This window comes from Rhopilema esculentum, chromosome 10 (genome assembly GCF_057945365.1).
Source record: "Rhopilema esculentum isolate cy_ngs chromosome 10, ASM5794536v1, whole genome shotgun sequence".
Classification (NCBI taxonomy): Eukaryota; Metazoa; Cnidaria; class Scyphozoa; order Rhizostomeae; family Rhizostomatidae; genus Rhopilema; species Rhopilema esculentum.
In genome coordinates, this window is record NC_142824.1 from 2,194,653 (window position 1) to 2,217,921 (window position 23,269).

General features: G+C 34.4%; 1 protein-coding gene across 2 annotated transcripts in view; it reads left to right on the forward strand.

Annotated features, from left to right (window-relative positions):
* The window catches only part of LOC135694806 (tRNA (32-2'-O)-methyltransferase regulator THADA), a 41,980-nt gene that overhangs the window by 4,096 nt on the left and 14,615 nt on the right, over window positions 1-23,269 (forward strand). The window contains exons 5-30 of one of the 2 annotated variants that reach the window (XM_065213690.2): window positions 432-497; window positions 956-1,037; window positions 1,321-1,373; window positions 2,175-2,286; window positions 2,528-2,694; window positions 4,258-4,348; window positions 5,072-5,214; window positions 5,588-5,689; window positions 7,213-7,314; window positions 7,667-7,776; window positions 8,371-8,395; window positions 8,765-8,835; window positions 10,005-10,233; window positions 10,906-10,999; window positions 11,378-11,510; window positions 12,552-12,646; window positions 13,141-13,215; window positions 13,488-13,562; window positions 14,702-14,765; window positions 14,875-14,920; window positions 15,870-16,048; window positions 16,542-16,735; window positions 19,456-19,644; window positions 21,958-22,103; window positions 22,582-22,728; window positions 22,973-23,124. In XM_065213690.2, the coding sequence (XP_065069762.2) occupies window positions 432-497; window positions 956-1,037; window positions 1,321-1,373; window positions 2,175-2,286; window positions 2,528-2,694; window positions 4,258-4,348; window positions 5,072-5,214; window positions 5,588-5,689; window positions 7,213-7,314; window positions 7,667-7,776; window positions 8,371-8,395; window positions 8,765-8,835; window positions 10,005-10,233; window positions 10,906-10,999; window positions 11,378-11,510; window positions 12,552-12,646; window positions 13,141-13,215; window positions 13,488-13,562; window positions 14,702-14,765; window positions 14,875-14,920; window positions 15,870-16,048; window positions 16,542-16,735; window positions 19,456-19,644; window positions 21,958-22,103; window positions 22,582-22,728; window positions 22,973-23,124 (2,942 nt within the window). Of the gene's footprint in view, window positions 1-431; window positions 498-955; window positions 1,038-1,320; window positions 1,374-2,174; window positions 2,287-2,527; window positions 2,695-4,257; window positions 4,362-5,071; window positions 5,215-5,587; window positions 5,690-7,212; window positions 7,315-7,666; window positions 7,777-8,370; window positions 8,396-8,764; window positions 8,836-10,004; window positions 10,234-10,905; window positions 11,000-11,377; window positions 11,511-12,551; window positions 12,647-13,140; window positions 13,216-13,487; window positions 13,563-14,701; window positions 14,766-14,874; window positions 14,921-15,869; window positions 16,049-16,541; window positions 16,736-19,455; window positions 19,645-21,957; window positions 22,104-22,581; window positions 22,729-22,972; window positions 23,125-23,269 lie in introns of those variants that run through there. The other variant, XM_089110379.1, reaches the window with a different exon arrangement.

Consider the following 23,269-nt stretch of genomic DNA (forward strand, 5'->3'; position numbering starts at 1 on the left):
TCGCTTTATTCCAAACTTGTTCTTTTCTATTACCGTCAATGCATTCAATATCAACAATGAATGCGCGTGAAAGCTAGCAATTTTATTTCTATCAAGGAAGCGACAAGGAAGTAATAAAAGAAGCTTGTCTAAGCCCCCTACCTGTTTCTGTTTTGAAGGACACCACTCTAGACTAATTACTTTTCAGCAAGCTATTCGGCAATTATTGATTACAGTTCCTAATGTGCTATTGCCGGAAAATTATGAAAACATGAAGACAAGGTTTTTACTTGCTAATGCCTAATATCCAAGTGCCAAATAATCGATTGGGGGTAGTTTAGACTGTTACTCTTGTATTGATACATTTTGTTTTCATGGGTGGGTTTTTTAAGCACGTCAAGTTAGCACAGCTTGATTCAGGTATAATTCAGTTTTCCGAATGTTCTTTGTAGGATAGTGAAATTGAAAGCGGTGATTCTGATTCGTCATTTGAAGAGAGGCTTTTCAATGGCATTAAGGTTTGTCAATCAATGTATACTATGGGAAGTTCAAGTAGTTTGAGATTAGTATGTGCGCAGTTGTACCAATTACGCATTTTGTGTAAGCCTGGTGAATTGGGTAGAGGAGGGGCAATAGAAAGTGCAATTGAAACAAAATAACTAATTGTACACAACAACAGATCTCGCGCATTTAAGATTATAAACTTGACAGGTATACAAACATTTATGTCAGGTAATAACCAACCTTGCAAAGGAACGCAATAATTCGCTTCCCGTACCACGTGCTGACAAAAATCTAGACGTCCAATGGGAAGTCTAGGAAATGGTGCCCATAGTGGGTTAATGTCCTGCGATATACAAACTATCAAGGCAATGCGTGATACAAGCTTTTTATAAGTCATTTTCATGGAAACATTTCTAACAAGTAGATATTATCGTTGTATGGCAATATTTTGATCTCAGTTTATTTTCTTTAGTTATGTGTTCACATGTTGCAAATTGTTGGAGATGAAATTATCAAAAAAGTTTTTGCAACTGACACTGAATGTAACTGGGAAAGTAAGTATGTACTAATAATATTAGTATGTACTTATAATATTAGTATGTAAAGTAAGTATGTACTTATAACCTATCCGGTTTTAAGTGTAATTGACTATGTAAGTTTGATTTAACACATCCTTTAATCTTGATATGATTGAAGATGCAATAACTTGGTTTATTCCTTAAAATATTAAATGATCTTGATATCAACAGTTCTGGCTAATGCAAATAAATTTTTTCTGAAAATCAATGTGTAATATTTACTGAAGCATTTGCACGTTTACTCAACTCGCTTTTTCAGGAAAATGGGCTTGTCAGGTGATTACACATCTGATTTCTGTTCTTAAAAGCAAGGTTAGTACAGCTGTGCTTGATTTGTGTGAAAGGAAATTTTTTTATGTGTGCTTTAATGAAATTGGCAAAGATGTGCTGCTAGATTTCTGAAAGACCGCTCTGTGTGGTGAAGAGACTGGTATAGGAAGTGGCTAGCTAAGTGGGCTTGTTCCATTTGAACATGATATTCCTGAGGCTTAGGCAATAGACAATAGTTTTAAGATGTTTTTAATTGAAAGACTGATTTGGGTTTTCAACACCAATATGATGCTAGGTTTCAAGAATCAATTAACATGCTTTCTTTCGAGACAACAAAAGCATTCGCTATTAGGAAGCTTTTCGATATTTTGCAATATATAGCAAACCTTTACCAACACCAAACAATTTCATGATTGGCGTTTTTTCATCAAAAACTGTGGAAAAGTTTGATTCAGGCTCGTATTATTTCTGTATGATCAATTTTTCATTTTCTACTAGATAAGTAGCCTCATAAAAGTGAGGTTTAGGTCAAAGTCATATAAAATTCTGTTTAGATGTTCATTGATAAATAAGCTATGCTTTAATCTGCGAAAACTAATGATTCTCTCTGTTATTTTCTTCTGTTTACTATTTTTCATGCAAGGTCTCTTCTTCTATTTTCTAGCAGCAATAAGTAAATTGTTCCTGTTGTGAATAGCGGAAATGACTGTTGAAACTGTCGTCTGATTTCCGTTATAACTTTTTGTTATAATCCCACGAAGTGCAGCTTTAACACCAACAAAATATTAAAGACACTATCAATGTTTAAATATCTGATTCTCTACTACCTTTGTTTTTATAAAGGTATTGCATAAAGAAACGCTGAGTATAGCAGCCATTGCCTTGGCTCACGTCATGAACAATGCTCCTTTGGAATGGTCATTGAATCTAGCTGGGCTCCTGATTCAAACCACGGGCAAGTATTGGCTTGTTCATGCTTTTCTAATTTCTGCTTTTTCTTTGATATCTATTTTAAAGGCTCTGCTCTGACTTTCCTTGCATCTTTTCAAGAAGTCTCATGTAACAATGTAATATATCTTTGCCATAAATGCTACGGAAATGTACAATATTAGCCATTATTTATACTTTGCCTGTTTAGAATAATCACGATTCATGCCATGTCTTCTGTAAAGACTATTCATCTTTCGCACATCCAGTGAAATTCGAAGAACCAGACACAAGAATTTGGCCGATAATAATTCCAGCAGATTATCTTCAGAACGGGTCTTCTGAGCTGAGCTTGATTGCCGTTATAAATGGATTCGTCACAGTCTGTAATTCAAAGATTTTACTTGAAAGAGTGATTTGGGATGAAAATTTCATGGTATGTGAACCTAAATGACTACTTTTTAAACTGTAGTGTCGGGGACTAGGGAGTAGCCTGGAGACCTATAGCAAAACCCTATTATAGGAAGGAAGTGAAAGGCTAAGAATAGTGAAAAGTGTGATCCAGTTTGTTGTCTTTAGTTTTGCAAGAAGACAATCTATAAGAGTCTGTGACGCAAGAAGAGAGCAAAGCATTCCAAACGTTTTCCTGGTTGGGAAACAAGGATAATTAGAGTTTGGCAAGGAGACTTTGAATGGGTGAGCCTGGGAAGTGATTCTGGTGTTCTGAACATGTCTTTGGGGAAGCTTCTGCAACAGAAGAACTTAACAAGAACAGCGACGGGGATGCGACACAGACTAGCTCGAGGCAGGGGCGTTGTGGCTAGTCGGCACACCGGGAAATTTGCCGGTAGGCCCCTTTCAAGTGGGTTTGTAAAACCTAAGATAAACAGGCCCGTGTGAAAATGATGCGTGGAATATGCCGGGCAATTTCTATGGTAGAATCTGTAATGGATCGAGAAACAGCGCCGACGAAAAAGAGCTTTGAGAGACTTTGTCAAATTGCAGTTGTTGATAGGATGAAGGATTTTGGATCGGATTTTTTCAAGGAGGCACAGAGAAGATTTAATACTCAAAATATGAGAGCAGTGCTCCAAAGAACGATGAATTTGAGATTTGTAGATTAATGAATAAATAAATAAATAAATAAATAAATAAATAAATAAATAAATAAATAAATAAATAGATAAATAAATAAGTAAATAAATGAATCAATAAACAAACAAACAAATAAATAAATAGATAAATAAATAAATGAATCAATAACCAAATAAACAAACAAACAAATAAATAAATAGATAAGTAAATAAATAAATAAATGAATCAATAAACAAATAAACAAATAAATAAATAGATAAGTAAATAAATAAATAAGTAAATAAATGAATCAATAAACAAACAAACAAACAAATAAATAAATAGATAAATAAATAAATAAATAAGTAAATAAATAAATAAACAAATAAGTAAACAAACTAATAAATAAACAAACAAATAAATAAATAAATAAACAAAAGGTGTTGGTGTGTTAGTTGGGAAGAACCTCCACGCCCTAGAGAGAAATCAAATTTTTGTGATGTACGTTTAGCCTAGTTTTTAGAAAGAGAAAAGCCTTGTTGTTAAAGAATCCTAGGATATAGAAATGGCATTTAATGAAACAGGAACATTTGATTTTCAAGAAATTTTTTTCCAACGAAGACTCGATACTTTTACGTTATAATTTCTCTGATTATTCTTGAATTAGCTGTTTTTTTGTAAAGGTTGAGTTATCTTCTACATGCAATTTTCCTGAATGTACAATGGCCTGATGAGAGCACTGCGTGAATTTAAAACTAGGATTGCAGTCAATTCTTTGAAAGTAATCGATTCAAACAAACTCCCGTATCGAGTTCAGATATTTATTTACTTTGCAGATCACAGTATCTATGCTATAAACAGTTCTTTAAACTGTTTAATTTGGATTCTTTGCATTTATCTTCGTGTTTCTTGGCATCATTCGTAGGATGAAGAGATACTTTATCACTTATTCACTACCCTTTACACGGCCTGCACAACTTCTGTCGACACAGAGCACAAATACTACAGCTTTCAAGGTACATTGTTCAGGTAATTATACAGGCAATGTCATGTATGACGTCATTGCTTGTATAATTTAAGACAGATTATAAACACTATAGTATCCTTTAGCTTCTATCGTTAATTTGCAGCATTGTCAAACAAAATTTTATTGAATGGAAATCATAACATCGAGCCAATGTTTTACCGTCTTGTGTTAATTTGCAGCTCAACCTGCAGAAAACCGCTATCTATTCTTAATTAAGATCTGTCTAAGTAAATTCTCGCCAGTTATAAGCAACATTGCTATTCAATATATAGAAAATAAAGCTAGGCTGTTTAAATTAGGTGGTTCCTTCTAAACTGAAATTTTTTTCGCTGCAAGACCCCACAGATTTGTGGAGCTTATTTATAAACATTCTGCTTTTTTTCCTCAGACCCTAACAGAGATGCTTTTGACGAGGCGAAGGTCAGCAGGAGCTTCGTTTAGTGTACCTTAACTTTCCCTTATACTACTAAGGTTTAAAGGCAATCTGTCACGACGTTGATTGGTTATAAGAACAAAGGGATTTTTTATTGTTTCCAGTCCCCCTTTAATTTATCGCATTGTAAAAAGTATGGCGGAGCGCTAGAATCGTGTTTAGGCTATTGTTCCAGCTATTGTTCTCGTTAACCAATCCACAACGAGACAGATTGCCTTTAATGTAACAAACATGTACCTTCGTTTTTTACATAGCCTATGCATCTCCCTTTCTTTTTAGTACTCAATGCATGGCTTGATACTGTTTCAAGAATCACCCTCGAAGAATATCATGCTGGAGGCAAAAGAAAACCAATGTTCATGACGTCATCATCTGTATGCAAAAAGCTGTTGCATTTAATTTGGGAAAACAGGGAAGATATGGTATGCTTTGTTAAAGTCATCTTTAGAAGACTATGATATGGAAAACGGGGAAAATTCAATAAGTGCCTTCTTTCATTGAATGTTCTAGTTAGACCGTTTCGTTTCCAGTAAGCCACCTAGCATTCATAAATTCGACCATCTTTTTTAGAATTTAATTTTGTTAAAGAAACGTCGTGGTAAAACAATATTATGCTTTTTGGTACTCTGAATTCTTCATTTGCGTGCATAGAACAAGAGCTGTAAATCTAGCGCCAGTGCAGATAATGTGATTTAGTTAATGAGCAACTACTTTTTATTATTGTTATACTTTTTGTATATATCTTGCGCCTGCTTCCTAACATTGCTATATTTTACCTCCCGTTTTTTTCAACAGACGGATGGTGTGCCTAAAATCGTTGTTAGCATTTTCGGCAAAGTTATCATGCTACATCAAAAGGAAAGGACGTTGCTTGGCACATTAAGTAAAGACAACGAAGTAGGCCAACCCATTTTTTGACCGCTGCATCGATTCGTTTTTTCTTCTTAATATCTCTTAAATGATTTCAATAAATGCATTAAAGCTCTTTATAGAATTTTTTTATATATATATATAAATAAAGTGAGCAATAATTAATCTAAGGGCACCTGAAAAAATTGAAAGGTCTATCAAGCTTGGATTCTTACATTCAGTTACGTATGACGTGGTAATGATGTAAATCGAAATGAATTGAATCAATTCAAATTTAATTGAATTGGATTGAAACGAAGTGTTTGTCAGTAGAATCTAAGTGTATTTGAAACTATAACAAAAGCTTTTGAGATTAGAACCAAGATGAGTTCAATTGGAAAACAAGAACTAAGTCTAGACTATCCTTAGGATAAGCAAAATTTGCATGCTTAAACTTAGTAAACAAAACACATTGTTGCATAGGGGTACGGGCTATGGTACAGGCCAAGGTACGAGCTACGGCACGGGTATATGGTAAATGGGGTTGGACTCTGGTTTTAAAGGAGAATTGAAACACTTTTTGGCTAAAGGCAGTGATTTTTAATTGTTTTTAATTCATACTGAGTTCAAGAGTGTCTTGCTATGAATTGTTTCTAACAATATCTATAAGAAAATGAAGTACAAAACTTGACAAAACTAGGAATTTTCTACAAAACTGATTGCAAAAAAGCTGAGTTGCAGCATTTAAATAAGCTTTTTCAGAGTTTGCGATTAAAAATGCATTAAAATATAACAACGAATTGAATCAATTATGAATATTTCTATCATTTCTGAACTTTTCGTTCTATGGCATTAAAGTACTGTTTTAGGAACCTTTTAAGGGTCTGCATACATTTATTATCTTCTCGGCTCATGAGGCAAATTAACATGCTTTTGTTATGAAGAGATGAAGAGATTTGTTATGATTTTGCTAACGGACATCTTTCACAAATGGTGTTTCATGATATTTTGCGGTTTCTGAAAAAAGTGGACATACCATTGAAAAGTGAATTTCATCTTAAAATTTTTTACACCAGCTGAATGACAGCATAGATAATAACTTTCTTCTCTTTGGTTTCATCTGTTTTATACCTTGCGGCCTCAATTTTGCTTGGGCATTGTTTGGATAACAGTGAGTGCAAAGAGGCGAAAAGCTGGTTGGAATATTTGCGTATCGTGTTTAGATTACTCTAAAAGGAAATTAACATATAAGCTACTAATTGATAATTATGATTTAAAAAAGTAAATTTAAAATCACTGAAAAAATTGCAGAAATATCTTCATCAAATGTTGCCTAAAGTGTCTTTGAACGAGTTAATATGGGTGACTTTGAGCAAGATGTTTTTCTGTTGCAGTGTGACACTGAACGATACAGAGAACGTAATTTTCTTAACCAAAGTGTAACCGTAATTTTGATCGACATAAGAGTTCCTGTTGAATATAATATTATCAAATCTGTTCCATGTTGTTCCTTCCATCGTGTTAATAAGTTTGGAGTTTTCTTAAGAGTGACAGATTAATGCTCTTCTCAGTTCATTGGATCCATGCTGGCTCAGTTACTAGCCGACCCATGGTACATAAAAGGACGATACACTCTACTTTGTGAACTATTACATCATGTCAGTCCAGATCAAGTACGTATGTGAATCTCTGAAACGATACTGATATCTTTGTATCAAAGTTGCATTTGTAGCATTGCTTATTTTGTCTGTCCGTGTAGTACCATCTATGGTACTTTGAATTGTCTGCCAGTTCTCACAAGACCAGGGCCTAATGCTAATTTTTTGTTTCTAGTTGCGAATATTTGACTTAGCTTTTGGGCTCTCTTCATATACTATTTAAAGTTATTTTATTTTCTTTTGTTTTCTAAATGTATTCACTTGTCAGATCTATTCATGTAACGAATTTATCCGGAAGTCATAGCTTGATGGTTATTTTTATCGTTTGTGAGTTATTTCAAGTTGATAAAAGTTTATTGGTTTGCAGGTTTTACAAACAGAACCTTCGTTTCCTGCCTCCTTGTGCAAGTCCTTCAGTGCGTCTATTTTAGTTTCTGCAGCCAATGAATGTTATAAAACATTTATACTTTCAAAAAGGTTCGAAAATATTGTATTTCATATAAATATCCTATATATTTAAATAGACCAATACTCTTATTTGAACGTTGATTTACTTCGATTTCTGAAGTTCTGAATTTCACTTCCCATGTTAAAGTTCTATTGAAAATTTGAAATATCCTAATTTGACTGGTTTTTTGTGACATTTAAATCTTAAGTGCTATTGACATTTGAAAATTTCTTGATTTTGAAATACAAATTGATGTGATTTTGGAAACACGTGTGGAAAAATTGTGGAAAAGTGAAACAGTCTTTATCAAATCCTGTTAAAACATTGGTGCTAATTTAGCAAGGCAATTTTCTGCTACATCTTTAAAGACATCTTAACATCTTAAATCAGGTCCTTTTAATTTTTTGTACAGCAAACTTTCATGAAGGCATGTGTTGAAAAGTTCTGTTTTTATTCGTTATTCTAGTTAATATATTGTTATAAACAAAATGCTCTGATTATCAGTTTCATTTAAAGTTTATCATGCTACATTTCTTTAATGATTCTAGGGTTAAAGTCTCAACAATTTACTTTCTTTGAATATGATATATTTTGAATTTTTTCATTGTAATTTTATATTCTAGAAATTTATTTGGAACAGAATCGAAGGTAGTTACTTTTGTATTTCTTCCGAGCATGTAGATAGTTTTATACAGTTGTGATTGCAGCTAGAAACATAAGCTATGCTGTCAAAAAACCTTATTTTCCACTGTGTTATTGCAATGGCAAGAGAGAAGCTCTGCAAAGCACTTCCTTAGACTTTTAGTGGCTGATAGGATGAAAAATGTAAATAAAACGAAACAGAAAGTTAGCTATAGTTTGTTAGCATATGTTTTGCATTTATTTGCTGTGCATCAAGCTTGGGAATTTTGCCAGTTTTCATAAGAATAACTTGGATGTTGATCTTCAACATTTTTATTCTTCAAACAGTTTACTTATTTGCTACCTTGTTTTCTATAATGACATTGCTTCATGAAGGACTGGACTGGAGATTACTGGGCATCAATTTTTCAGAAGCATTTTGTTGAAATGCTTATCAGTAGAAAAACGTACGTAGATTTTACTGTTTTGCTTTTAGTAAGATTCATATCACTTAAGGTCATTATTTTTTCCCAAGTTTGAAAAAAGCTTTCTAACTCCCGTATAAAAATACATTGACCGGCAAATCATCAATTTTGTTGTAAAGACCATTAATCAGTTCACTCTTTTTATATACGAACCAGATAATTTTTACCGAGACTCATTGCTTTTATTTTTTGGATAATTTAAGGCTTGGGTGTTCTTAATGTTGTCCTTATTTCAACTTTGATTTTGCTATAACTGCATGATATGAATTGTTTCTAAGAATGTTGAACAACAGTTTTGCATGACCATTGTAGTAACACAGTTTATTAGCTGATAAATCTGCTCTTTTTTGTTTGAAAATTTCAAAAACATTTCTTCTTCTTCTATTTTTCACTGAGGCTGGGCTGAGTGTCCTTACGCTGTTCCTTTTTTGACCAATTGCACCTGGGTATTAACGAACACCCTTAAAGTAGGTTCTCATAAAAAATGTAGATGTTAATTTCGTTTCGGTGGCATTGTGTCAATTGTATCTTACAGCTTTTCCATCTTTTTTGTCTCATTTCCAGCAATTTATCAAATAGTCCAATCTATCAAAGATTAATATAATTTTTTCCATTATGTTTTCATTGGTTTTCTCGCTTAAGTCGTCACTATTAAAAGCAGTTCATTTTAACAAGAAAGTAAATTATATCTGATTAAAACCTTCTTAACAGTTGCAATCACTTAAAATATAACCTGTGGAGCTTATACCTTGTATATTTTTTGCTCATATTTGATTTCCAAGCTTCAAAGGTTACCAAATATTCACTAAATCTTGGGTTTTGTTGGAATATAAAGTAAAACTTATAACAGACTAAACGTAAAATGAATTTTAGCCACAAATGTTTACCGGGTACCAGAGATATTTAAAAAAATTGACTTATACTTTGCCCTGTACACGAATTTGTGGAGATAAACCCTGACATTGTAGAAATAATTTAAAGTTTTTTAATTTCAAATTTCCATGGGAATTTAGCTTTATTTACAGAAAAACTGTATGGATTTTATGATAATAGAGAGTACCTTTGGTTACTTATTTAAAGATGTTGAGTAAGTTGTTGATTCTCTTTTTTTCTCGGTATTCATTTGATTATCGATCATCTTTCTCTTTCAGACGTTCGACTGAAGCTTGCGCTCTATATTTTATTCCAACAACACTACAGAAAATCCCATCAACTTTCTACATATTAAGAGACGCTGTCCTTGAGGCCATAGAATTGACAAACTCAAAAAATAGGCAAAGTGTGCAAGAGCGGAATCGCATCAGAAGAAACCTATCTTTTGCTTACTGCACAGTTCTAAAGATAGGGCGGAAAAACGGTTTAGCATCTTTTGAAGATGTGGTAAGTCTAACTAGATAATATAGCAGTGGTCACAGCATTTAAAGCAAGTAACTGTTCCATGTTTCTTTGAAATTAAATTAGTCTCTATTTTTCTATTGTATGTTGAGTTACACTGAAAGCTCTCGGTGTCGGCTCCATCTGTGTGCGATATTTACTAATTGATCTTAAAGGCATTTGACACGAGTAAAACCCCCAGTGGTTGACCAATCAAATTGCGCACAGAGAACAACATGTGAACAGTTTTCGCTTTTCTGCAAATCGGCGAAAACCTAGAGTGGTTTCACGTGAGTAGTTTCAAATCCCCTTCAAACGCGCGTTTTCTGATCGAGTTATTTTTGGATTCGCTGTACTTATGCTTTTCAAATTCTTGTCGCTTGTCGATATAAGTAATATACGCAGAGTTATGCGAAAAAGAATAATTTCCATAATTAAAATATACCCAATCAGTAAAAGACCTTTTATTCGTTACAAGTATCCATCAGGTTTTCTGCTTGTACTTGTAATTGACTGAAACCCATTTTTGTAACAGACTTCTAAAAACCTGGCCTAATTATAATTTTGGTGCAATAAAGGCAGTTTGTAAGAGTGCAACCTTTTTAAAATATAAATTGCAAGGCGTCTGTAGATCATGATTATATTAAATCGTCCTAAAATCATATTTTTTTGCTTTAGAACTATAATGTATTAAATGAATGCTTGGGACACATGAACGATGAATTGAGAGCAGAGGCGTTATCATTGCTATGTCACAACAACAAAACTACAGGTAAAATGGACCTAAGTCACTTGTTTATGTCAATTAAATATATTATAGGGTCCCAAACATTAAATTGCAAAATGAGAATTTTTTTCTGCAATGTTTCACTGACTGACCATTTAGGAGAGTTTAACATATCCCAGGAATGTGTAAATGCTTTAAAAACAGTATCGCAGTTGATTTTATGGAGAAAAAGATAAATCATTAGTATTTCTGTTCAGAAATGTCACCAAAAAGCTTTGCATGGTGGCTGCATGCATGCTAAGAGCTTGGTTGATAGCATGATTTGCATTCTGATTGAAGAAGCTAAAAAGCAGCTAGTTTGTGCACCAAAAGTGTATCCTGTAACCTTCATCTTTTATCTTTTTTTACTGTTTATTGTTACAGAGCCAGTAAATGCACAGGAGCAAATGCTGGTGTTGGAGTTTGTAAAGAACAATTTGAACTGCGCCTCCTCAGCCTTTAGACAAACGCTGTTTGTGTCAATGAAAATTCTCATGGCAAGATTACGCGATAGCTGGTAGGACTGCATTTTTTGCGAGATGCTGTCAATAATCTGTAATTGTTGACACTATTGATATTAAAAGCCTGCTTTTTGTTACCATCCATCAATGCTTTGAAAATTAAAATAAAATATACTAAGGATTGTTCAAGGAAGTGTTGCTGTATTATGGTTTCTCTATCTTTTGCGGCCAGTGTATTTACAAAATATTACAGCTTGTTGTTAATATACTTTGGATTGGGAAAGCTATTTGTAAGGGATTGCAGTCCTTTCGTTTTAGAGCAAGGAGTATAGAAGGAATCTTTTTAAGCCCGTGCCCCAATAACTGCACCTAAATGAATGGAAGCAATTCAATATCTCTGAAGGAACGCTAGGCTTTCATTGATGTTTTCCTAGCCTAATACTTTTGCATTTATTGTGAAAAAGGTTTTGCAATTAGATCGTACCCTCTTTTTGTCAATTAAGGTTTTCTTGAAATTAAATGTTTTAAGAGTAAACATTCATGGAAGCAAACGTTTTTTATGGAGCACTGTTATTTGTGAGACTTTCACTGATTTGATATTATAGAACGTACCGGTTTTTGTTGTTATTGTTTAGGTCTATTTTTAATTTGTTTTTGCTTTCGTTGGCTGATTCGTTAAAGTAAAAGAGCGTCTATTTTGCATTTAAATTAAACTTCTTGTTCATGCTCATTAGAATAGTAACGTGATGGAGTCATTAAATATGTTTTGAAATATTCTTACCCAAGCGAACACCATAAATAAACTCTAAAGATGCAAAATCTGTTTGATATGGTAAAGACTGGCAGTGGTTAGGCCAGTGAAGATCTCAAGTTTGCCAACGAATTAACGCGGTTATGGCTTGGTTTATGAAGTCTAATACAAAGACCTAATTTCATTTGTTTGATAAGGAAAGTTCATGAGATCATTCGGCAATATTTCAGCCAATTCTGTCTAGATTCGACTCCTATTTTTCACTTTAATTCCAGATTACACATTTAGAATTAAAAAAATCAGGAAGTTTTCGTGTCGTCATCACGTTTTCAATCTGTTATTTCAGTATAATGCTCCTACGCGAGTACAAGAAATCAAAGAAGGCACTAGCAAGAAAAGATCACTTTGTTCAACCACCAGAAACTCTTACCTCATCAATAGGTAAAATAGGTTTCGTTTTGTTTTATTTTTTCCATTTGTTGTCATATAGGAACTCTAATGGAAGTATGGTTGCGAGAAAGTCACCCAAGATACATCTATTTTTTCAAAACTTTCTCAAAAATTCCATCTAGACTTTGAAATATCAACAAATCCCACCTTTGTTTTGTTTCAACTTGCGTTAAGTTATAATTGGTCGCGAGGAGATGAGCAGATGAGTGTGAACGCAAAGCAAAAACAGATATTTCATATGGACACGGAGCAGTATGAACGAGGCTGAGTTATCAGGAAAATTGTGAAAAGAAAGTTTGCGAGTTTTAGAACGATCAAAAATGTTGCCAGTAAAAATGAAAGAAGAAAATTTAGTTGTTTTCTAGCTATGAGTTTTGTCAATGTGAATTGCTGTAGAATAGCTAGTTCAGATTCTTATCAGTTTTCACTGACCTTATAAAGTTTGAAGACCCATCGTCTATATCGTTGCCAATTTTCTCTTCTAGAAATGATCGAAGATCTTTTTTCGTTGTCAATCAGCTGTCAGTTCCCAGGTGCTTCATTCCAGCGAAGGAAAACTGGTAAAATATTGCCTCATTTTTCCTATCTACGTTTGAGGTGGCTTTAAACATCAACTTCAAGATCGCAGTGCTATATAAATACGATTTTTATAATAAATTGTTTGACTTCAAGTTTGTCACCCTCAACAGAACATTGATCAACTTTTTCTGCTGGCTTCATGGTTTGTTCCATCTTTTTCGTAGCTATAGCATAATTGTTGAAAATCGTTATTCAGACATAAAATTTACACGAAGCTCATTGCTTGAAAAGCCACATTTTGGATTGCTTTAAGGTCTACAGCTTTGTCACACTATTCTGGAGACCTTTTCGTCACCAAAAGATGCTGTTAAAAAAGGCAGAACCGCTGGTATGTATATAATCATTCAATTTTACTCGAGCCAGGTCAAGAGGTTTACGAAATTCTGTGCAAAAGTACCAGCAAGAGAACTGCAGAAGTCCAAGATCGCGCAAAAACTTTTTTGTGACGGAAAAGCGTCAACATTTGGTCGTGAAAATATGCCTTGAGCCCTTTTCTTGAGTTCCTGTCTAAATGGCGTAAATTTTTTTCCTTTTTTCCGTTATTTCAATATTTTTCAAATTTTTCCTTCGCAGATTTTCCAAAGATGTCCCCTTTCTTTAATTCTATTGTTAGCAACATCCCTTTATGACCCAGAGTCATAGGGTCTCAAGTAATTCTGGACCCAGAGAATACCTGCCTCCTATTTCTAAGAATTGCAATGCCAAGATATGTGATAAAATCACAGGGTCCTACTTTCTTAAAATGCTAGTGTACATAAGCATATATTGACAATGATTTCAGAAATATTGGCCATGGCGAACAAGGGTGTCTTTTTCTTTAGGTTTTTGGGTATCTTGCAACATTAGACAACAAGCATCCCAGATTTTTTAGACACAAAAGGCTCGACTATTTCTTTATGAACACGAGGGCTCGATCAACTTTAAAACAAAGAGACAGTCATAGTTCTTGTAAAGCAGAAGTTCTTACCACCTTAGATATTAGTATATTTATTTATATTTACTAAACTATGCTTCATTTAGATTGCATTGAATTATCTAATTTGTTGAGCTCTCAGTTTACAAGAAGGACAAATTATTTTCTGGGCTTACTGTAAAATAGCGAATTCTAGTGAAGGGCGTTTTTCTGGATTAAATGCTGAGGAAGCACCGCCTCTCTTTATGGTGTTTGCCGAGCCACGACTTTGAAAAACAGCTCATATATTGATACAATACATATCGATGTTGAAAGACAGACTGTTGCGAAAGCATGAAATATGGTTTTTTACAAGAAATCAGGGTATGCCCCAGTATATCCCAATAAAGACCAATTCTTTTAAATATACAACCATCTGTAACGTAATTCTAGAACGGCAATTTTTAACTTTGTTTTTTGTTATTTTCTTCTCCGTACTGAACTATGAAGCTTGGTTATCGTTATTGCAAGAAATTACTATTCTGACATTGTTATTCTGATGATGTTTCCTTTAGAATCTCTGAAAACCTTGACAGACTGGGTCAAAACAAATGGAAAGTGGGAATTTGTCACTAAAAGGTCAGTGTTAATTGATTGATTATTCATCTTTGTTACTCAGTTTCGGACATGTATTTTAATCCAATTTTTTCAGTATGTCAGTAATTAATAAAAGATGTCTATTTTTCAGAAATCTAGAAATCCTAGTTTCCTGTTTTGAGGACCAACATGACGAGGTAACAAGTTAGCCTTTTTTGCCTTGTGTTCTAGAGTTATTGTGACTGAAGTTATTGTCGGATATTATATCGATTAAAGTGAGCTGCTCTTGAATTAGAATGTGATTGATTGCAAAGTTGAGAGAGAACTTTTTACTTCTTTTGAAAACGGGAAGTATAATATTATAGTGTCAAGAATCAAAATAACGGCCTTTATGAAAATTTCTTGAAACTACGCTGTGTATTTGCTGACCGATTTAAAACTGATACCTCTATTACACATAATTTTGCAGAAACAAGGATACTTTATGTCGAAAATTCAACACCTGTCGAAAAAAGGTGTTCTGACATCACCCTATAGTAATTTGATCGTGAGGAACGTAAAAGCTTTTTGTCCCGATCGTATTGAAAGACACTCATGCTTACTGAAACCCGTGGTTTATTAAATTTTAGGAAATCTGAAGACCCATTCGTTTAAAAGATATCTCTCCGTTTATTAGAGAGGCTAAAGTAGAAATGTATTCCAAAACAAATTGAGCGTGGCAAGGAGCTCGGGGGCTCAGCCCCCCCCCCCTTTAACAGGCGAGCACATGTTTGGTTGGAAGAATTCTGTGTTGACAACCCTTTATTATGCTAAGGATTTCGTGAATGAGCAAATTTTTATCTTTTTGAGTCAATGAATAGTTTCAAACGAATATAATTATTTCATATACACAAAAAAGAATCTTAAGCCCAATTGCAAGAATATTGAGTTTGGTCAAGAGTGTGGTGATTGGTGTGCCTTTAAGAAGTTGCCTATAAGTAGCACGACCCCCTTCGATGTTTTTGGATGCCCCCCCCCCTGCTGCAAGGTTGAAAACAGGGACCTTTCATCGACGAGTCTGTATTTTACCCGCTATAATTTAGTCAGGATTGAGATTATCTGTGTTACTTAAATCATCAATGCAAGATCAACTCTTTTTATCAACAGATTCGTGAATCTGCACTTGAAATTTTGAAATGGTTTCACTTTGATACAGTTGGAATGACAGATAAAGAAACAAAGGAATTCGGTATGAAGTTGATGAGCCAAGCGTATCAACTGTTGAAAAGTCCCAGGATTCGTGACGCTGAGAGTGGTACAATATTATTAGAATTTGTAACATCGAGGTTTGTGGTTTTTGAATGTGTCAGTGTACGATCATTGAAGTTGTTATGGAAACAATGCATTGGCATTTTAGTCTAAGATAAGCTACAGTTCTTTACAGACTTTGTGAACATTTTCAAGTAGGTTTAAAAAGGTCTGCCAATTGGACCTATTTACTACCACATACACTTGTCTGCCATACAACGAATGAACAGAAAACTGTCACAAACTTGCCTTAACCAATTTATACAAGCAGATTGTGGCAAAATTTAACTGCCGTTAAAGTACTTTTTGGTTCGAACCGTCTTACGTGAAGAAAAATATAGCCATTAGGATCAGCTTGTTAAATATGATCTTAGCCTTTGTAATATTGCAAGAATAGACTTAAGAAATATAAAATATTAAGTTTTTTATAGCAGCTTAAAGTAAAGTTCATATGCTCCTTCACAACCTGAGGTGTGGAAATGCTTAAGAAGGAAACCATTTGATTTGATGGAAATGTTTTTCATCTGGTAGGTTCTTAAAGTGGGATGCAGTATCAGTGTTCGAGGACGGAAGCTCACTGGAAAAATCCTTTGATGAAATAGAAGACCCGTCAGAATTTAGCAGTCTGCTGCATGTTATGTTCTCGCTTTTTCATATCACCAACAAACACATTGATGAAGCCTACCATGATTTCCTCAAAGCATCCATACAGCAGCCTGTCTTTGGTAAGCTCTTAATTTTCATGGTTGAGGCAAAGGTAATATTGTATTGTATGGTTAAGTGAAATGCCAATGCAATTTGTCAGACCGATTCACGGCTTCGTCGTCATGTGGTTTATCTCAATATAACGCTCAGATGATGTTCTCGTCACACAATATATTTATACTGAAAAATAGTCAATACTGAGCTTTTGCGTAGTTTTGAATCAAAATTTGATCTGCTTCCATAAAGTTTTTTGTTATGGTGAATCAATGCTTAGCATATTTTCAAAAAACTTGGGTGTGACTCCATGTTTGTATTTCCACAATTGGCTTGGCAAGTACAGAAAACATCCAGCAAATGCTACCTTAATGCTGATAACATATCCTCATTGTGCAAGATCTTAAATGTGAAGTGTTAGAAACAAAAGTGAATATCTTTAGCAATATGTGGAGTGGGTTTGTAAGACCATCAGCATCAATTAGTAATATTTTTATTTCTCAGCCTAAAAAGTATCATAAGGAGAATGGATTCTCCAGATCTCTATCAGAGTTGTCTGTACCTTTAACCCCCCCCCCCCCCCCCTGAAACGAATCTAGCTTCTCGAACTTTGGGCCCATATCTTTGCAGCCAAACGGTAATCGAAACTTGCGAGATCAGGCATATTGCAATATCCATGTATTTGCTAATTTTCAGGAGCTATGTTCTTTAACCTGTCTGTTTTTGCTATTTACAATCAAATCTTTTGAACCGATGGCGAATATCATCTTATCTCACTACATAAAATTGTGGTTGTCTGTCTTCTACTCATTTTACAATGTTTAAAACCATGAGGGTCTAACATCTAACTAAAATGTTAAAACTTCATTGAAGCAAAGACAGGGTTCATTGAAAATGTTTTTTGCGGCTACAAACAGATGTTTATATTGGTTTTTTCTGTTAAGAAACCTCGCTTCCGTTCTTATGCCCACCAACCAATCACATTGTTGGATTTTCACTGAGTTCTAAACTTTTCAAAATTCAGCTGCTTTTTATTTTTCTGCTTCGAGTAATAAAGTTTCTTAATTTCTTTTATTGTTTTAATTCCTTTTAGCGAGTTTCTTAAAAAATGAGTGTAATACATTAGGCTGGAATTGGGCTTCCTGGCAGAACTTGGGAATCTGAATAGAATAATCCGATTAGCTCCTTGTCATACACGTATAGGCGTTTTTCGACTGTCTCTAACCATTCAATTTTTCCTGGTACAATTTACTTATATTGATCGTTATAATGTCTCTAACCATGACTATGCTCTAACAATCACAGGTTGCCCAGACGCTCTTTAGCCTGCGCGCAGTTATTTTGCTAGACATACGGGAGATATATTTACATTCCCCGTTCAGCAACAACAACAGCAGCAACAACAACAGCAGCAACAAAAGACTGCGCGCAGGCTAGACGCTCTTCTGCCAATATGACATCCAACAAAACATTATCCTTACCTTTTAGAAACGTTTGGAAACATTTTTCTAACGCTAATGCTTCGATGTTAAACATCTCATTTGCATTTTATGCTGCACTTGATAAAATTTTTGAAACTTTAAGGTCCTAAAATCCTCGGTAATAATTTCATTGTCGAAACAAAGCTGCAACTGATTTGTTACAACTTTAACGTGACATAGCGGAGACTTAACGTTTATGGGGGCTTAGCATGGGTCATGCCCGAATTGCTTATTGAGATAAGCTTTCCCGAAAGGGCCTTAAATTTGAGAAATTTGTCTGATTTGGGGGCTGCAGCTACGCGTTACGCGTTGGAAACATAAAGTCAATGTTTTGAGTTATGAGTCATCTGTTTGATTTATCCTTGATGAAAAAACCTAATAAGAGCTGGTTTCATTATATTTTAGCTTTGAATGCACTTTTTTGCGTTATTTCTTGTTATCTTGTGCACTTAAAACTGTACGTTCGTGGAAGTGACTTGAGATATAACATATGGACTAATCTAGGATGAAGGAATTAAACAACCAAACTTTTTGTTAATTAGGTCTCTGAAGGCCAGCAGAGCCAAAGAGACTCATCGAAAATCAAAATTTTCCCTGGGAGGGGGGGGGGGGGAATGAGTTCGGACACCCAAAACACAGACTGACCCCTGACACCCTAAACACAGTCTGTGTGCATTTTAAGTGCTGTGTTCTCCACTCAAAAGAATTTAACTGTTAGTTTCCTGACGATCCTCTAAAAAATTGATTAATTTTTTCGCCCCTGGGAACAGTACAAATGTTTTGTCGGATAATACAGTACTGAAGGGGCACAAAGACGTGCCCTTGAAGTGAGACTGTATTAGGGGGTATGGCGGCGTGCGCCCAAATAAAGTTTTGAATTTTATGGCGTCTTCTTTGTCTCTTCTGACTTCCTAGAGACCTAATAATCAGACAAGTCGGTCGTATCAAGCTTTTTCGAGTTTTCGGCGCCCTATACAAGCTTTGGCGCCCTGGCCCCCCGGCCTCCCCTGCCCCCCCTGCCAGGCCGTCACTGTGTAGCCCCCCACCCCAATTTCCTATGTCTCAAAAGGCTATCAACTTCAAGCAAGTATATTTCATTCTTTTCCAAAATGCATTTTCCTGTAGCAAAGTATCGTTACCAGGCCCCTGAATCTAAATTTTCTTGGAAAATCATATCATCGGCAGGTAATTTGGCCACCACCGTGAGACGCCATTTTAGTCTACTTCTATGTGTGTATCTTTGATGAATTTACGCTACTTTCCAGGTTTCGTAATGGCAGCTCGAAGATGCTTCACTTTAGTGCTGCACCATTTATCAACGATGGGGAGGATATCTTGTAAAACTGAAAGTCAGTCGGAGGTCCTTGGCTCCTTGGTCAAAGAGTCAGTGAAAATATGTCGCAGGGTCACTTTGATGGCAATGTTTACTTTCAAAAAGGAGACGGGGGAGAAAGGTTTGCATCTTCAAACTGATTTTTCAATTTTGTAAAGTGAATTGTCGAATACTTTACACTGCCATTTCAAAAGTATTGCACCACCTTGTTGAAAAAATTAAGAAAATTAAAATGAAACTTGTTCAAAATGCCGTTATTTTAAGTATACTTTTCGACAATACCATTCACTTTAAATGCATGAATTATGTGAAATAATCGTACTTTATAGCAAATGTTGGCGAAAAATCCTTGAAAACCTTGATGATGCCATTAAAACCATTCACTTGCATGCATTGGCCCCGGTTTGGTCCGCAATTTACAATGCGACATTCGTTTACACATTCGATTAGACATTCGCGTTCTCGTTTACACATTCTGAGGGTTTTGGTTTGGTGTAGCAAATTGTAATGCAATGCAATAACCAATTGCAAGAAAATAAAGCCACACTATTGAAATTTGATCACGAGGAAAGTCTCTCCGTTTTCAGAAAACATATTGGTTTTGACAGTGACCACACTTAGGTCCAAAAATAGCCATCCGAGAAACTTGACGAACATTCGAAGCAAAAATTCTTTCTCTAAAGAAAAAACCCAATATCAGAAAAAACTCAAAACATATAGGTATAATAGGTATATTATTCAATAATATGTATATTATTAAGCCATGCTCACCTGCAATATTTTTCAATTTCCCGGAATATTTTCAGAGAAACAGATCAAAATCGACACAGCCACAGATTCGACTGGAAAAACTACCAAAAACTCGCATAAATGTACTCGAATAACTTTTTCAAATGTGAACAGAATTTGAGGACACTTCACAAAACATCATTAAATAATCGGATTAATTTTACACGATACCGGATTAATTTTATATCCATTAATTATTCTGATTTCGTTGTGTTTGGAATCGATGCAATTTTGATTGAGCTCAAATCAAACTTAAATCAGTCACCAAGATATTTCGGAGCAGTGTTAAAGCGTAGCATCACCGTGTGAAAAGGAGTGGATCCAATACAAAATGGATCCGGTATTGGATTGGGTCAGTGAATCCGATATGAAGTGAATCCGGTATTGTGTGAACAAGGCCAATATGGAGCCAAGCACTTTTTAGGACACCAAAGGAAATAAAACTCGACGCTGAGCAAGGATTTGCAGCACAAGCCACAAAGTCCTTCCAGACAAATTATGAGGATGGTTTTACACCAACAAAAAATGAAAAGTTACCTGAGTAAAAATAAACCATTTTAACAAAGAGTTATTCCCATACAAGAAGAATTGAATTAATATGTACTTGCTTGTGGTACTTCACTAAAAATGATGATATAGTGAGCTAATAATTTGAGAACCTGAAAAAAACAAAGTTTTGAAAATAAATGCCCATGAGTTGCCATTAAAACTAATTTATTTCATTCTGGCACTCAATTTATTCGCTCACTATATCATCGTTTTTAAAGGAATTAAAATTTTGCTATGGCCAGAGGCAAGTCTAGATTTTAAAATCATTGGAAATGTTGTTAAATATTTATAAAAAAATTAAAATAAGTATATAAAAAATTAAAAAAACAGAAATCAAATAGTCTTGCAAGAATCAGAGAATCGTTAATTGAAAGATTTTTTCAGGCCTGACACGAAATTCCACAAGAAAGCATTGCCCGATTATATGCATCTATTTCAAGATAGCTGATTGCGTTTTTGCAAAAGCTTTCAACAAAATATTCAAATTTTAAACTGTTAAAAAACGTTTGTTATTGTAATTTTTTAAACAAATTCTCTTCATAGATTGAAGATTTGTTTGGTGGTTGTTTTAACTACCTGACCCATACCAATTTGCTACATGGAAACAGAATAACTTATAGAACAATAGCTTCTAATTGTTCATCTGCCATGTTTCCTCCTTCATGGTGGTACAGTTCTGTATCTAGTGAGAGCGCCAGTTAGACTTTTCAAAGTTGGTAAGCTAGCATAAAACCCGTGCAATTGCATGATAGCTCGATAGGTGAACGTGTACCCCCAATCCTTTAAGAAAAAATTTAAAACTTTACCAGACAGAACAACCTCAGACTTTTCAAGAGTGCTTATGTTGCATCTTGTAACTCGCAAAAAATATTGGGTGACCACGTAGATTGGAATTGCCTCACCACAGCCGAGATATTTCTTTGAAATTACCCATACATGTTAAAAAAAAGGTATGGTCTCGAACAGAATAGGCATGGCTAGACTTAAAAGTAAGGTATTTTTGTATATTCTAGATGGCGTAAGCAACTGTTTGGTATTTTTCTCTATTTTAAGTAGCTGTTGTAGCTTGAGATCCACCTTTGTTATCTCTTTATAGAGGGTGGCTCTCCTTCTTTTGCTGACATGAGTGATTCTCTAAATGAAACATTGAAGAAATGCGCCAGCTTCAAATCATTAGAAGAACAAATTGGGTATCAACACTGCAGTGAGCTTTTAGCATCATTTTGCTGGCTGAATATTAAGGTACTCAAGATATCAGTAGTTTTGATGTCTCGCAGCCCTGTTGCCCAACTTGTATGTTGGTATTTTCTCAGTAATTCTGTTACGAAAGATAGACAGAAAGGATTTCAGTGGTAATCTGATGCTCTTGAAAAAAACAGGAATTCATTCTTCTAATTAACTTTTCTATTTTTTAACTGTTACAAAATTCATTTAAAATAAATCCATCAAAAATCAACCAATGTTTGAAACAAACGTTTACTTGCTGACAAATTTTCACTGGTAACCCTTTGCTTAAATTCTTAAATATAAAGTAAATGAGAACCTGTCCAAATGGCAACTCAGCAATCATCTTTCATACATTTAGTGCTCAGAATGCTAAAGCTATGAACATTTACTTTCGTTATGATATGTAATTGTTTCTTCATTTAAAATGTTTTAGGTATAAAGCGAAAGAGACTTAGCTATTGGCTGATTTTAATAATGAATAATTCACATCTAGGCTTCGACACTTTTCCTTGGAGAAATAGGACGAATTATGACATTGGAATGGCTAGATCTCTCCTTGAGGAAGCAGTTCTTATCAGACGAAATTTTCAATCAAATTGGTGACATTTTTCGTGAGACACTTGTTCAATGTCGCCATAAGGTATGCTAACCTATAAGCAAATGGTGAAGCAATATTTTAACTTGGGATTCGATCAAATCTCACTTTCTAGCTTTCCTCTACAAATTAAAATGAATATAATGACCTTTACGTTATTGTCTGTCACTTTATTTATTCGTAACTGTACAGTCTATTATTAAATTATTTTCGTTCAAGATTACCATGTAGGTCACCTCATTTTTTATATTTAAACTTGATTCATAGATTAATCTTATTTGTTTTTCAGGGAGTTATTGAAAACTCCAACGTTGGTTTTCAAATGCTTTGCAAATCTGTGGCATCTATTTCATCAATGACCAATATTTTAAATGACTGGATTGAAGATACTATCAATGCTGTAGATCGTAATGATTTTAATTCTTCTGTAACCAAGCGAAGGTTTGTATACCTGAATTTCTCCGCATTCTTTTATTTCATATTTATTATGATATATTATATTTATTATATCACATTATACTTATTATTTTAAATTATATTTTATCATATTATGATTATGATTATATTATGATTATGATTAAATTAT